Source organism: Osmerus eperlanus, chromosome 26 (genome assembly GCF_963692335.1).
Source record: "Osmerus eperlanus chromosome 26, fOsmEpe2.1, whole genome shotgun sequence".
Lineage (NCBI taxonomy): Eukaryota > Metazoa > Chordata > Actinopteri > Osmeriformes > Osmeridae > Osmerus > Osmerus eperlanus.
This window is the reverse complement of record NC_085043.1, coordinates 3,353,538-3,367,567: the sequence shown is the minus strand read 5'-3', so window position 1 is coordinate 3,367,567 and position 14,030 is coordinate 3,353,538. Positions and strand designations below refer to the sequence as shown.

At 40.0% G+C, this 14,030-nt stretch overlaps 1 protein-coding gene across 1 annotated transcript in view; it reads right to left on the bottom strand.

Moving 5' to 3' along the window:
- Positions 1–14,030, bottom strand: part of thop1 (thimet oligopeptidase 1) — a 91,472-nt gene that overhangs the window by 50,756 nt on the left and 26,686 nt on the right. The window contains exons 6-8 of the mRNA XM_062452669.1: positions 5,577–5,737; positions 1,555–1,690; positions 1,180–1,322 (exon numbers count right to left, since the gene is read on the bottom strand). Coding sequence (XP_062308653.1) covers positions 1,180–1,322; positions 1,555–1,690; positions 5,577–5,737 — 440 coding nt within the window. The remainder of the gene's footprint in view (positions 1–1,179; positions 1,323–1,554; positions 1,691–5,576; positions 5,738–14,030) is intronic.

Here is a 14,030-nt window from a genome sequence, read left to right as displayed (position 1 = left end):
AATATAAGATGCAATGCAGAAGTAATGCACTTTGCACACCAAGGGCGCTAGACTTTGCATACAAGCCTTTTGAAATGTTTGCCATATCTTGAAGAAAGTAATCCATGGATTCAATAAATTGGCAACAACTACACAATATAAACTAGAGAGGGTATTTCTGGGGAAATTGTAGGGTGTGCTTGCTTGCGTCGGTTGCAGAGGGGTCCGTTTCTTAATGAAATCTTTACAACTGATATTTCAGTATATTTTATATAAAAATGCATACTTATAATTTATAAAGATTACATAGATTTAAAAGCATTTTTTTTTTGCTGCTAACGTGTGCTGACGTTAGCACTGAGTTCCCTTTGTTGACACAAGGCACTTTTTGGCACAAAAACTTAATTTCATCCTAAACTGTGCAACGGAACGTAAGAAAAAATACAAGCAACGCAATCGCTAACAAGATGAACCTTTTGACACCGACATTGTCTATGTAGCCCAAATATTGAGGGATGCTTAGGGGTGGGAAAAGAAAGAAGAAAAATAATATATATGTGAAAGAACAATGGTTGTGCTCTCGCCGAAGGCTTGAATGATTTGAATGATTCTCTGCACAATTATGTGCAGAGAACGTTAAGTTGCTTTATAATTGAGAGAAAAAACAGAGACATGCAGGAAATGGCCTTTGTCAGATTCAAACCCAGGCCCCTGTGTGATGGTACTCTTAGGGAGTTCCTACGGAAGACAACGTCTATCACAAGTTTTAGGTTTTGAAATGCTTATAAAAGTTATTGACCAAGATGGAAGTTCACCATTAAAAAAATATATATATTTAAGGACAAGCTCAACATCCCCCACTGACAATGACATCTATGGGCATTTACTTACCAAGCAGTAAACAACATTTTGCCCAAATGGTCCCTATTTACCTGTGCTGAATGATGCCCTGGTTGTTGACTGATGATCTTTATTCAAATTGTGATTTTGTAAATTACGTTCTGTAAAGCAATCGCTGATGAAGAGGCCATTTGGGTGGAGGAGCAGCACGACTCTAATGGGCACCCAAACACCCATGACAAGCCTAGGCTACTCCATGGCAAACTTTGCAGATGGAGCAAAATTGAGCAGAGAAAATGGAGCAGAGTGGGAGCAAAATATTTCCCTTTGTGTGCATCAGTTGGCAATTTAGTTCTTTACCTGGGTCATGTAATACCGTGTGTCCCAGGCATACAGTTCCCCATTGAAGGGCTGGCCTCTCTTCAGACACTCCTTTTCCTTTAGTTTTAGGATCACTGCCCTCTCCTCCTCGCCAAGGGGTTTCAGCTTATGGGCCAGCTCCTCTAAAAAAACATACCAGTTGAAGACTTGACTAATCAAACAACAACAAAAAAAAAATTGTAACTTAAAACAATAATAACAATTTCAGATGTGTGTACTAAGAACCTATTCAAACATACATTTAGCAACTATGTTTGTCCATTGACTAAATGTAAATAACTGCTGTAGCTGTTCCCCAAGTTTATAAAATGTTCTAATAATTTAAGTTAATTTTCTCTAATCAGAAATACCCACCTAGGAAAGCGTCCACCTTGTTGCCAGACTTTGCCATGTTCATCTCCAGGACAAAGTCAGCATGGCTGCTGAAGCCAAGCAGGGCACTTTTTTCGGCTCTCAGCTGTACCAGTTCCTTTAAGATGGCTGAGTTCTCCTAATAAAAAGAATGACAGAAATAAGGAAGGTTGGAATCCATTCATTTGAAGACTCAGATATTTCTGTACCCAGTTACAGGTCATTTAAATACAAGCTAGCAGATTGTTTTGTCAACAAAATTGACTTGCTGGTGAGCAATATGGGTTGCTTACCTCAAGAAATCTACAGTACTAGGACATAACTTCAATGTCTCCCCCCAGAGTAACAGCTACACACCTTAACTCAGAAAGTCTTCTGCAAATACACTGATCCTTGGAGGACATTGGTGCTTTTCAAGTGTACAAATATTGTCTATTTGCTGGCCTATTGGAATAACAGCGCTGTCAGATATTAGCAGCTCTGTGCCACACTGAGTTGGTGCAGACTCTTTTGCAGCTATTTTAACTAAATATTCCCCCGTCCCAGCACCCAAATTAAATCAGTGTAATTTGTTGTAATTTGTATAAAAAGTGTAATTTATATATAAATGTGGCAATCTAGTATCTACGGTTGTTACCTGGTTATAGCTCTGGAATGTTGCCCAATTGCTGACTAAATGCAATTTTGTCTGACTGGTTATCTTTGTCCTAGATACAAGTTAATGAAAATCCAACCTGGTTGCAAGCTTGGCACTAGCTGGCACAAGCACCAGCTTGTCAAGGACTACAGTAAGGTTTTTTCAAGTTATTGTTTCTGTCATTAATCAGTTTAATAGCAATGGTATAGTGTATGGAAAGCACAGTCAAATCAGTCAATGGTTTGCTGCCAAGAGAAAACCAAGAGCAATTGCTGGTCTTTCTTTAAAGGGGTCATTGATTGGAGAACCGAATTTACCTTGTCAGTTGAATAACGACAGTTCAGTGGGTAAAATGTACAGTGAACCCCAAAGTCCATTGACGCCTCTTTCCTATGCAAATCTCACAATTAAAAAATGTAGCTGTAAAACGGTAGGTTTTGAAAAAGCCACCGAACTGACGTCAGTTCGGTGGCTTTTTCAAAATTTTTAAATTTTTTAAGGCTCCACCTTTTTTTGGCTCTGGTCTGTACCTTTGTCACGCCCCAAAATTTGCTGCGCGCTGCTCTGTGTACTTCAACGGAATTACAAAGAAGAACGTTTTTCAAAGATATTGAAAATGGACTACGGTCATAAATGTAGTGTGCCAGCAGGGGGAATGCTGAAACTTTTCAGAGTCTTCCCAAGGAACCAAACACTCGACGGTCTGTGATGTTTGTCTATGAGAAGATCCCTGTGCAGTTCGACCCTCAATTACACATTTTCTCGAACCATTTCACCGAGGACAGTTTTGAAAACCTGGGACAATGTAAAGCAGGATTTGCTGTGAAGCCGTTGCTGAAAAGAGGTGCTGTTCCGACCTTATGTTCATCACAGCTGCAAGCTGTAGTATGATGTTGTCGCTAACAGTTATTAGCAATGCCAACGTATCCTGTATCTAGCATCTGTAGAATGTGTGATGATTTCGTTTACTGGCAATGGGGCTAACGTTATTTCATGTTCCTGACTGTGTTTCATTCAAATAAATAACCTGTGTCGTCATGTAAATCTACAATCCAAGATGCATGTTTGTCCAGATCTATTTTTCAGCAAGATAGCTAGAGCTAACTGAAGCTGAGTTGAATCACGATACTTTGTTTGCTAAGCTGTAGTGCTAACGTTACTCACCTAAGTCGATCCTGTTGGCTTTGACAACAGAAGTGGAAACAACCAACGTAATCATTTCAAATTATATCTAGTCAATCTGTTGAAAAGTGTTGTGTAGACACAATAGATTTATTTGTACGTTTTTATTTCAAGTCTCCACCTTCGATGTTTCAGTGAGTGCTGTTGGCCGTGTTGCGTCTTTGCTCCGCAGCTCACTCGTTGTAGACCAACCAATCAGCGCGCAGCTCATCTATATATTCATGAGCATACCATAAAAGGACAAAACCTAGCGTTTTTTCCCAGGACAAATTCACTGGAAGCATCAGGGGGCATAGAACCGCACCCAGGCCATTTTCAGCCCAACCAATGTTACATACCCTATTCGGAGACATAGGGTACAGTGTGAAATACCTAAAAAACCCAGTAAATCTTTCCCCACAAATGTCAGATTAGTTACACTAGCCAGCCACTACACTTGGCATCTAGGTTCAAATCATGAACTGCTTGTAGTTTAGGCTTGTACTTCAGAAAAAAAAAATCACCAGAGGAAGTTAATGAGTCAATTTGACCCCTACCGGCGCTGTAAGGTTTTTCCTACATATAGTGCAGGTGTCAAATGACCCAAGTCTTGAGACAGGGACGATGTTACTGACATATATTGGTCGCTAGATGGCGCTTCTTGCACCGAGCAAAGGCACAGTTGGAAAATGAACGTGCCTTCGTCAACCTGTCATTTATTTCCGTGTTGTTAGTCAGTGAGCGTTTGTTGTATAGCCCATCAATCATTCTGCAAAAGGTAATTCATTGGCTAAAGAATGTCAAACATGTTGCGGGTTAGACTGCAGTTGGTCTATAGTAGCCCATTATTATCAATTATTATCGGCTGAAAAGATCACGTTGTTTTCCCCCAGTCAAAAGTATAAACACACAGGGATATCAAAAAACTTCAATGGTCTGTAGATCCAGTTATACTGGCAAAACATGTAATGTTCTTCATTTATTGTCAGGACACAGTCCAAGTATTGCAAAAATTGGAGCCATGTGTAATTTGTTTGGAAATTCTACGCTATAGGCTTACTTGATGTTACATTTACTTTCAAATGTTGTCTAGCTTACTCAAATCCAGTTACCCAACATTCCAAGCATTCAATTCTGATATATACTTACAGCTTAAGAGTAAATTTCATTTAGCTTATTGTTACTTTCACACACTTTTTGTACAATATATGGGCATTCATTGCGGCCAGATTCATGCCGTCATCTCATTTTATTAGGCCTACCTTATTATATTCATAAATGGTTGAGCCTACATTTGCAAAATAGTTGCAAACTACCAAAGTAATATAATAAGATTAGTTTCGCTCATGTGTGAATATGCTAAATTAATTTATGTTATTATTATACGCTTTACAAAACATATTTGAATTTTACGATTACAATTACTGTTCCCGCTATGTCATGACATAAGACATGTGCTTGGCAGTCAACACACAAAGCCCATGTGAAGCTAATGCACTTCATAGAATTCACTTACATTTGTATATATATATATGTATAAACTATAAATATTTTGCTAGACATATCTTATCTTATACCATGTGAAATGCTCCGGCAGTTGTCGGCCAAGGTCATTTCTCCGTTTTTTACAGATGATGAAAGTGCAGATTGTAAGCTTTCAAATATTTTGTTGAAGAAGATACGCATATCTGAATGTTGGTAAACCTGGAATGCTCTAGCAGAGAAATCCCCCTTGAAAGATTATAGACCTTTTCACGCCTTCAGACAGGATTTGCGGCTAGTAAAATACAAAATACAGAATACCGACAACAGCTCATTTTCACCACAGCGTGTCACAAATGTCTGAGTGCGCAAATAAACCAAAACATGAGCAAAATAGCCTTAAATTAGCTTTCACTGTGTGATTTTGAACATAAAAAAAATACTGGGTGATAAAACACACATACATATCTAGGAAAAGTCAAGAAAGCAGGGTCCTGGAATTTGATCGAGTGCGAAAATAAAATAATATTCTCTCTTCACTGGGGTCAAATGACCCCAGCTTCTAGTGTTAACCATGTAGGGGGAACAAAAACTATTTTCGTTGTGTTTGTTGTGCATGTTTCAATAAAAACCCAAACTAAAGTTTAGCGTTCAAAATACCTGTTTTAGTCAATAAAATACAAAAAGCCAACCCAAACTAAGGGCCCTAATACTTTTTGTGAATTTTGCCTGTAACCCACCTCACCTCTTTGCAGCGAGAGTTGAAGGCCTCTTCCAACTTTTTGCGGGTCTCTGGAACAAAGCACTTCTTCATGGTGGGAAAGTAGTGGGGGTACTTCAGGGTGATCTTCAGCTTGTCCTCTACGTCCTTCTCCAACGAGCTCAGGAAATCCTCAGGGAGACCACCTTAAATTATACAGTAGATTACATAAATTGTTTTAAAGTAGCATGGAGCTTGAGCTATTTTGGGACACTTACTAAATTAACACTAGAAGCGCCAATCCATTTCCCCTACTTATAACGCTTATAACTTATAAATTGACCCACACGTCAACAGTCAGGGACGTTGTTACTGACATGTAATGATCGCTAGATGGTGGTTGTTGCACGGGGCAAAGGCTTGTACAAGGCTTGTACTTCAGCAAAAAAATCTCCAGAGGAAGTTAATGGGTCAATTTGACCCCTACCGGCGCTATAAGGTTTTTCCTACATATAGCGCAGGTGTCAAATGACCCGAGTCTTGAGACAGGGACGATGTTACTGACACATATTGGTCGCTAGATGGCGCTTCTTGCACCGAGCAAAGGCACAGTTGGAAAATGAACGTTCCTTTGTCAATCTGTCATTTATGTCTGTGTTGTTAGTCAGTGATTATTTCATTAGAGCGTTTGTTGTTTAGCCCTTCAATCATTCAGTAAAATCTAATTTATCATAAAGGATGTTACACAAGTTGCAGGTTAGATTGCAGTTAGTTTATGAATGCGTAGCCCGATATTATTAACATTTTGTCAGCTGACAATCACTTCGATGTCTCCAGTCAAAAGTAGTGTAGCGACCCGGCAAAGGGAGTTTTGGGTTAGCGGGTCAGCTTGTCAGTAGCAGGACTAAATGTAGGCTACAGACACATTTTATTTTTTGGTCCGGACCAAGAGATCCAAGACTCAAGAGAAACGAACTACGAGTGTGAACACAACAGTCATAAGCTCCACCAGCGATGAGCAAAAGCCCAATTAGAAACTAGCATAGAGTTTTTGCACCATTTTGTGTTGATGTAAACACACAAGCCACAGTCCAATTTAATGTTCAGGGAGCAAACATTTGAGGGCTGGATACACGGGAGAGCAAGCAGAGATCGTAGCTTCTAGCTTAGAAGTTCCAAACTAATACACTTCTCTCATTTTTGCAATACTTGGACTGTGCGCTGTCAATAAATAAAAAACAATAACTTTTGCCAGGATAACTGTTTATGAGAACATTTCAATAGCTCCTGCAATAGTCCTACTGATCGCAAACTACAGTTTGAGTATTCAGTAATTCGCCTTACACACATAGATGATCAATTTTCATTGGTGATTTTATTGGCTAATGATTCTTTTGACCCATTTTTGAATAGATGCAAAAATGTGTTTATTAGTTACGTTCATCTTCTTTACAAAACATAGTTTAGGCCCATTTGCAATCTACCATTGTAAATTATTGTTGCCGCTTTAAAATAATGGGACATGAAAATTGTTCTTATCTACACACAAATGCAGTGTTTCCCACACATAGACTAATTCGTGGTGGTGCGCCACAGAATCAACACTGGCCGCCACATATTGCGTTTCGTTATAAAAACATTTTTAAAGAGGGTGGTTGCGGTGGTGAAGTTTTTAACAGAGCGAGGACTACCGCTTAGGGGACATAGTGAAGTTTTTGGGCAACTGGATAATGGGAACTTTATGGGTGTGCTGGAAGTTATCAGCGAGTTTGATCACTTTTTCAAAGCGCATATAGAAAAATATGGCAATGCTGGAAAGGGAACGCCATCATACCTCTCGTCGACAACATGACTAGAATTTATTGAACTGATGGGGGAACAGGTCCTCGCAGAGATAGCCAATCAAATTAAAATGGCAAAGTACTTTTCGATCAGTGTTGATTCCACTCCTGATGTTACGCACACCGACCAGCTCACATTCATCATGCGATATGTGGCACCTGATGGCTGCATTAGAGCGTTTTATCAAGTTTATGCCTATCATAAGTCATACAGGAGAGTCGCTTTGCCAGTCTGTGCTTGGTGTTTTACAGGACATGGGCATTGATATCAGTAACTGCAGAGGCCAATGTTACGACAATGCAGCCAATATGTCTGGTGTTTACAGTGGCCTACAAGCGCGTATCAAACAGGTGAACCCATTAATCGAGTGGGTACCGTGCGCTGCACACACAGTGGGTGTTAATAATGTTAACTGCTGCCTTGAGACGGAGGATTTTGAAAAATTTGGTACAGACTAATTTTTCCTCCAAATCCACATCCCGTTGGCAGACAATTACAGCAGGTTTACAGCCAAATGACAACCAGAGGATTGAGACTTTGAAAAGCCTCTCAGACACTAGATGGTCAGCTCACGCCAGGGCTCGACAATAACGATGGCCCGATGGCCCGGGGCCAGTAAAAAGTAACGTCGGGACAGTTAAACTAGCAACTCACTGGCCCGATCGGGCCACTGCAAATTATTGATTGAAAAAAAAAATTGCATTGTAAAAGTTAACATCCTTCATATGTTTTGCTATCTGCTAAATGCATAAATAACTTTGCAGCTCGTGGGGCGCACAGTTGGCAAATCAAGAGTTGAGGAGTGACGAGTGGTTGTCAAATTGTAATTCTCTAATCTCGATACATTTTTTAACAACTGGCGCGAGACTGGCGCGAGACAATAAAGTGAAGATGGCAGCAAAGTAGAGCTACGAGCTCAAACGGAAGCAACTTTTTTATGGAACGAAGATGCACTGTGTCGTTTGTCGTATGTTCCCTTCTAAAGCAGACAAAAGTGGATATTTTTACATTTTACAGAGGCACCGACAATTTTCGAAAACAATACCTGACCAGCCATGCTAGCAGTAGCAGACAGCACCTGGTTTGCGTGACAGCTAAGCGGATGGTTGACAATCCATCTTCCAGGCCGTTGACTATGCTGGTCAGGAATTTAAATGTAGATGCCCATCGTGTTATTGCACGATTTATAACAACGGCATATCACGTAATTAAGACGGGCCAGCCGTTCGCCTCGTTCCCCCAGGCTATTGAACTGCAGCAGAAGAATGGTGTCGACTTGGGTACTTAGTATCATACTGATGAAATGCTATGGAAGCTTTTATATATTAGCATTGACGGACCAGAGGTTTCAGTTGTGCAGAGAGATGGCTGTCAGCAGGGAAGAGAGCACGTCACGTTTGAGGTTAAAAGTCAATTGTTTTGCTGACTATTACCTTTAAATTTTTTATCACTAGAAATGTGATTTCATTTTTGTTCTTTTTATATCCAGGATGTGTTTAATAAATGGTTAAACATGTTAACAGAATAACACAACTTATAAGTCTTTGGTTTTGTTGTAACAATGATAAATTACAACTTTTGGAGGGGGGGCCAGTAAAAATTGTCTTGGGGCCAGTAAGTTTCAAACCCACTGCCAAAAAATGTTAATGTTGAGCCCTGTCACGCGCAAGCGACAAAAGCACTGCAACAGAATTATGCCAGAATCCAGGAGTCGCTGCAAAAGATCAGTAATGACACAAACCAAAGTCTTACTACACGGGATGAAGCCAGGACACTGTATGTGAAGATGGACAAACTAGAGAATGCCATTCTGTGTAATATGTGGAACAACATACTGCAGCGTTTCCACAAGACTAATACTGCTTTACAGGGAGTTGACCTGGATTTATGTAATGCTGTTAGTTTGGTCAGCTCGTTGAGGGATTATGTAGCCAGTCTACGAGAAGATTTTGACAAGTTTGAGAGTGATGCAAAAAACAAAAAACAAGTCTCCATCTTTGTCCCAAGTCTACAAAGTGGACACGCAGACACAGGAAAAGGAAAAAACAAGCGGATGAATCCAGTGAACCCGACTATGAAAGGTCAGGCCGTGACAAATCCAAAACAGCAGTTTTTATTTCCGTCATAGATCGTCTCGTTAACGAGCTAGATAGGAGGTATCACTCCTACAAAGGAATTCAGCAGACATTTGGGTTTTTGAACGAGATCCCATCCATCCCCCAACAAGATCTATGCTTAGGAGCAGCTAATCTGCAGAACAAATATGCAGGTGATCTAGAGGAGGATTTTGTGGACGAAATAAAACAATTCAGACAATTCGTCAAAGAAAATGAGGACACCTCAGGAAGGTCACTACTGCAACATATAATAGCAAGGAAACTACAATCAGTGTTTCCAAATGTTGACATAGCACTCCGGCTATTTATGACTTTGCCTGTAACCAACGCCAGCGGGGCGTCTTTTTCGAAACTGGGACTAATTAAAAATAGACTCAGATCCACGATGGGCCAAAACCGACTCAATCACCTGTCTCTGATGTCCATTGAAAATGATGTTCTGCGCAAATTGGATTTTACCGGCCTCATTAAGGACTTCTCTGCCAGAAAATCAAGAAAGAAAACATTCTAAAGGTAGGACTAGAGATACAATGTGGAGGGGGGGGGGGCAGTTTAGATTGCGTGTGTGCGTCCTTGAGAACTGTAAGTCATATAACTTATGTTGTCAGTTCATTTAAGCCTGTTATTGTATTAGTCTATAGTTCTTGCAAATTTAAATTACGTTTACTGTTGATTTTCGGTGTTTGTATTCTTCCCCTGCTAGCTAAGTTGCACGTATGTTGATTCGATAGCGATTGCTGCCCTTGTTCACGTTTGTATTTTAGGTGCATTATTATGCTGAAGTAGTTTTAATTAATAAATGTGGGTTTATTGTTATTATTTGCTACAGAATTCTTAGCCTATCAAGATCAAATGAAGCAGACAGTGTAGGCTACATGCTTCAGAGTGGCCTACCTTAATCGATAGGCTAGGCTACTGACCATTTACAATAAGTTGTTACGTCAATTATTAACTGGCAGCATTTATGCCATTTAGAACATACGTTATGAGTGTACGGTGTCTTTAAGGATATAGGACAAAAATATGTGCAATAGCAGTGCTTAGCAGTGCCACTGCTAAAAAAAATCCTGGAGGAAACACTGTGAGCAGTCTCACGAGCCCTACTTACGCGGCGTCATGGAGCCGACCAGCTAAATTGTTATTTAGCACTAACGTTGCTACCTGCATATAGGCACACATTTTTTACAATATTTTCAGGCTTCGACCAGTGCTGCTCAAGCATAACGACATGGTCAGGGAGAGAAAGAAAGATTCGTTAGGCATTGAAGAGTAGGAGAGGAAGACAGTATCCAACATGCTGCTGTGAGAGAGCCAGCTGAAGCAACAGGTGAGGTGGACAAACATATGTAGAAACAGGCAGGTAAGAAAGCAGGTCTCAGGACAAGGGAATTCATGTGAAGGTGTGAATCATTTTTGATTCATATTAAATATAATAAAGTTCTGTGTAATGAATTATTAACAAAGGAATTATTTTGACCCGCCCCCCTGGTCTGACATGACCAAATCATACTATACAGTTATTCGCCCGTCTCTGTTGAATATTACATAACATAAAAATCTAAAAAAATAATCGCATAAATAATCGCAAATGCAATATTGGTAAAAAATAATTGCAATTATCATTTTTTCCAAAATCGTTCAGCCCTACCACTGATGCTAACACACAAGTTACTATAGTGTTGGGGAGGGGCCATGCTCAGTGCCTCCTTTGCAACATTGAGGCATGATTTCAGCCTCACTCAAAAAATCCTAAACAAATAAATGGTCTAACTCCACAATTCAGTATTACAGTCTTTGTAACATGTTTAAGCAATACATTTATAATGTGTTCAGATGCAAATTTCTGAATTTGCTTTACACAGACTTTAAACTCAGCGGCTGCCCAGAAGGTTGTTTATTGATCCCCAAGGGGAAACGGTGGCATTGCAGCAGGCAAGAGGAGGAAAAAGGAAACATATGTGACATTATCTGTTGAAAAGGTGCTTAAGTCAGCCAAGGTCATTCCTCAATTTTAAATGCAGATCGTAATCTTTCAAATGATTTGTCATACATTGAAATAAAAAATCTGAATGTTGGTAAACCTGGAATGCTCTAGCAGAGAAATCCCACTTGAAAGATTGTAAACAGTTTCACACCTTCACACAGAGTGTGATTGTTTTTGTGTTGGAAGCGCAGAGCACCGGTCATTTTAATGCAGTGAATAGTAAAAATTAATATACCTTTGCACTCAATCAAAATCCAGGATCCTGCTTTCTTGACTTATCCTAGATGTGTCTGTGTTTTATCACCCAGAGGATACTTTTTTTTAAACTTTTTTGTATTAAATCACACCGGGATTTTCCCATTTTCCTCCTGTTTTTATTAAATTGCTGCTGGATGCGCATTTGGCCATTTTGTCCCTGCCTTTCAAGGCTGCGATTCGGTTTTCTATCAGATGTCGCAAGGGCTCCCTTGCAAAAGTATGTAATTCAGACGGTCATAACATAAATAAGATGTATATGTACAGCATGTATTTGCTTCACTACATAGCCATTTGAGTAGACAGGTAAGCGCAATTCTTATGTTATAACATTTGCCTCTACAATAATTGTAATGGTAAAATGAAGTACATTTTGGAAAGCGGATACAAAAATAAATGCATTTCTGAAACAGAGATATTAATGAGTCAAGTGAGTTACTACATATGAGTAAATTAGTTTTCTACAACATCTTAGAAAGCTAAAGGAAATGTAAGCTTATTCTTGAGGTGGTGAAAGAGCTGTGTAAGCATTGAAATGCTTGGAATCTTGAAAGTAACTTGACTTGAGTGGACTATACATTAAAGGGGTCATTGATTGCAAAACCGATTTTACCTTGTCATAGTTGAATAATGACAGTTCGGTGGGTAAAATGGACATACAGTGAACCTCAAAGTCCATTGACACCTCTTTCCTATCAAAATCTCACAACTTGAAACTGCAGCTGTAAAACGATCGGTTTCGAAAAATATCCCTTGTCAAGCCCTATCATTTACATACAGACCAGCCTGCTGGTGTTCTGGCCCAGGATCTCAGACACTAGTTTAGCTGCGCGCTGCTCTGTGTACTTCCACGCGAACAACAAAGGAGAGAGTTTGAAAGTTTTTAAAGTATATTGAAAATGGACCATCGTAAATGCAGTGTTCCAGGCTGTACTGGGAATGCTGACACTTTTCAGAGTCTTCCTAAGGAACCAAACACTCGACGGGCAGGGCTGATGTTTTTCTATGAGAAGATCCCTGTGAAGTTCGACACATTTATTCATTTGCTCGAACCATTTCACCAAAGACAGTTTTGAATGAAAACCTTGGACAATTTAAAGAAGGATTTGCTAAGCCGCTGTTGCTGTTTGCTTACCGACAAAATCATACTACAGTTTGCGGTTGTGATGAACATAAGGTCGGAACGCCCCTCTTTTCAGCAACAGCTTCATAGCAAATCCTACTTTACATTGTCTCAGATTTTCAAAACCGTCCTTGGTGAAATGGTTCGAGCAAATGTGTAATTGAGGGTCGAACTGCACACGGATCTTCTACACTACGGTATAGACAAACATCAGCCATGCCCGTCGAGTCAATGTTAGCTAGACTCTAGCTCATTTGCATTTTATTAACGCTGATTTGCAAGAAATGCAAGAACAGCTAGATAGCGAAAACACCTAGACTGTAGGCATGTAAACTAGTTTAGCTTGCTAATGCAAGAGCATAAGTAGAATGTGTGATGATTTAGCTTAGTTTATTGGCAATGGGACTAACACGTTATTTCATGTTCCTGACTGTTTCATTCGAATAAATAACCCATGTTGTCATGTAAATCTACAATTCACGATGCATGTTTGTCCAGATCTTTGTCAGGTTATTTATCATTTTGTTTTTCAGCAAGATATCTAGCTAACTGAAGCTGAGTTGAATCACGGTATAGTTTGGTTGCTAAACTGTAACGTTACCCACGTAAAGGCCGATATATGCTTCTCCGTTTTCCAAAAAACGGACACATGGGAACGCCCTCCTCTACGGGGAACGCCCTCTCTCCGAGGCCGGAGAGCTCGACGTGCACCTCCTGAATTTTCTAACTATCCGTCGTAATTTTGGATAGTTACGGAGACCCCCTTGGCTGTGATTGGTCAGTATTAAGAACCACTTGCGTCGGGGGCGGGGCGGGGTTGCCGTGATCAACAGGACAAACAGAATCCTTTGACCGCCATTGCTGCAAGTTTGCACAATTCATATTTCAGCTAAACAGTACATGTAAATCAGCATCTGAATTAAAAAGTGACAAGAAATGGGCAGTGTAGTTGCTGAAAATTTGAGTATTTTATTGATGAAACGGCTAATTTGTAAATTTGCTCCGACTTCTCGATAACCTAGGTAAATAAACACTCGACGACGACTTGCACACAAAGACGGTTTCTCTAAGGTCGTTTGACAAAAAACGTTGCGCCACCTACTCTTCTGGCAGTGAATTGTTTTCAGCACCCACAGCCTACGGAGAACCATAAACGCAGTCTATCCATCCGTATCCGT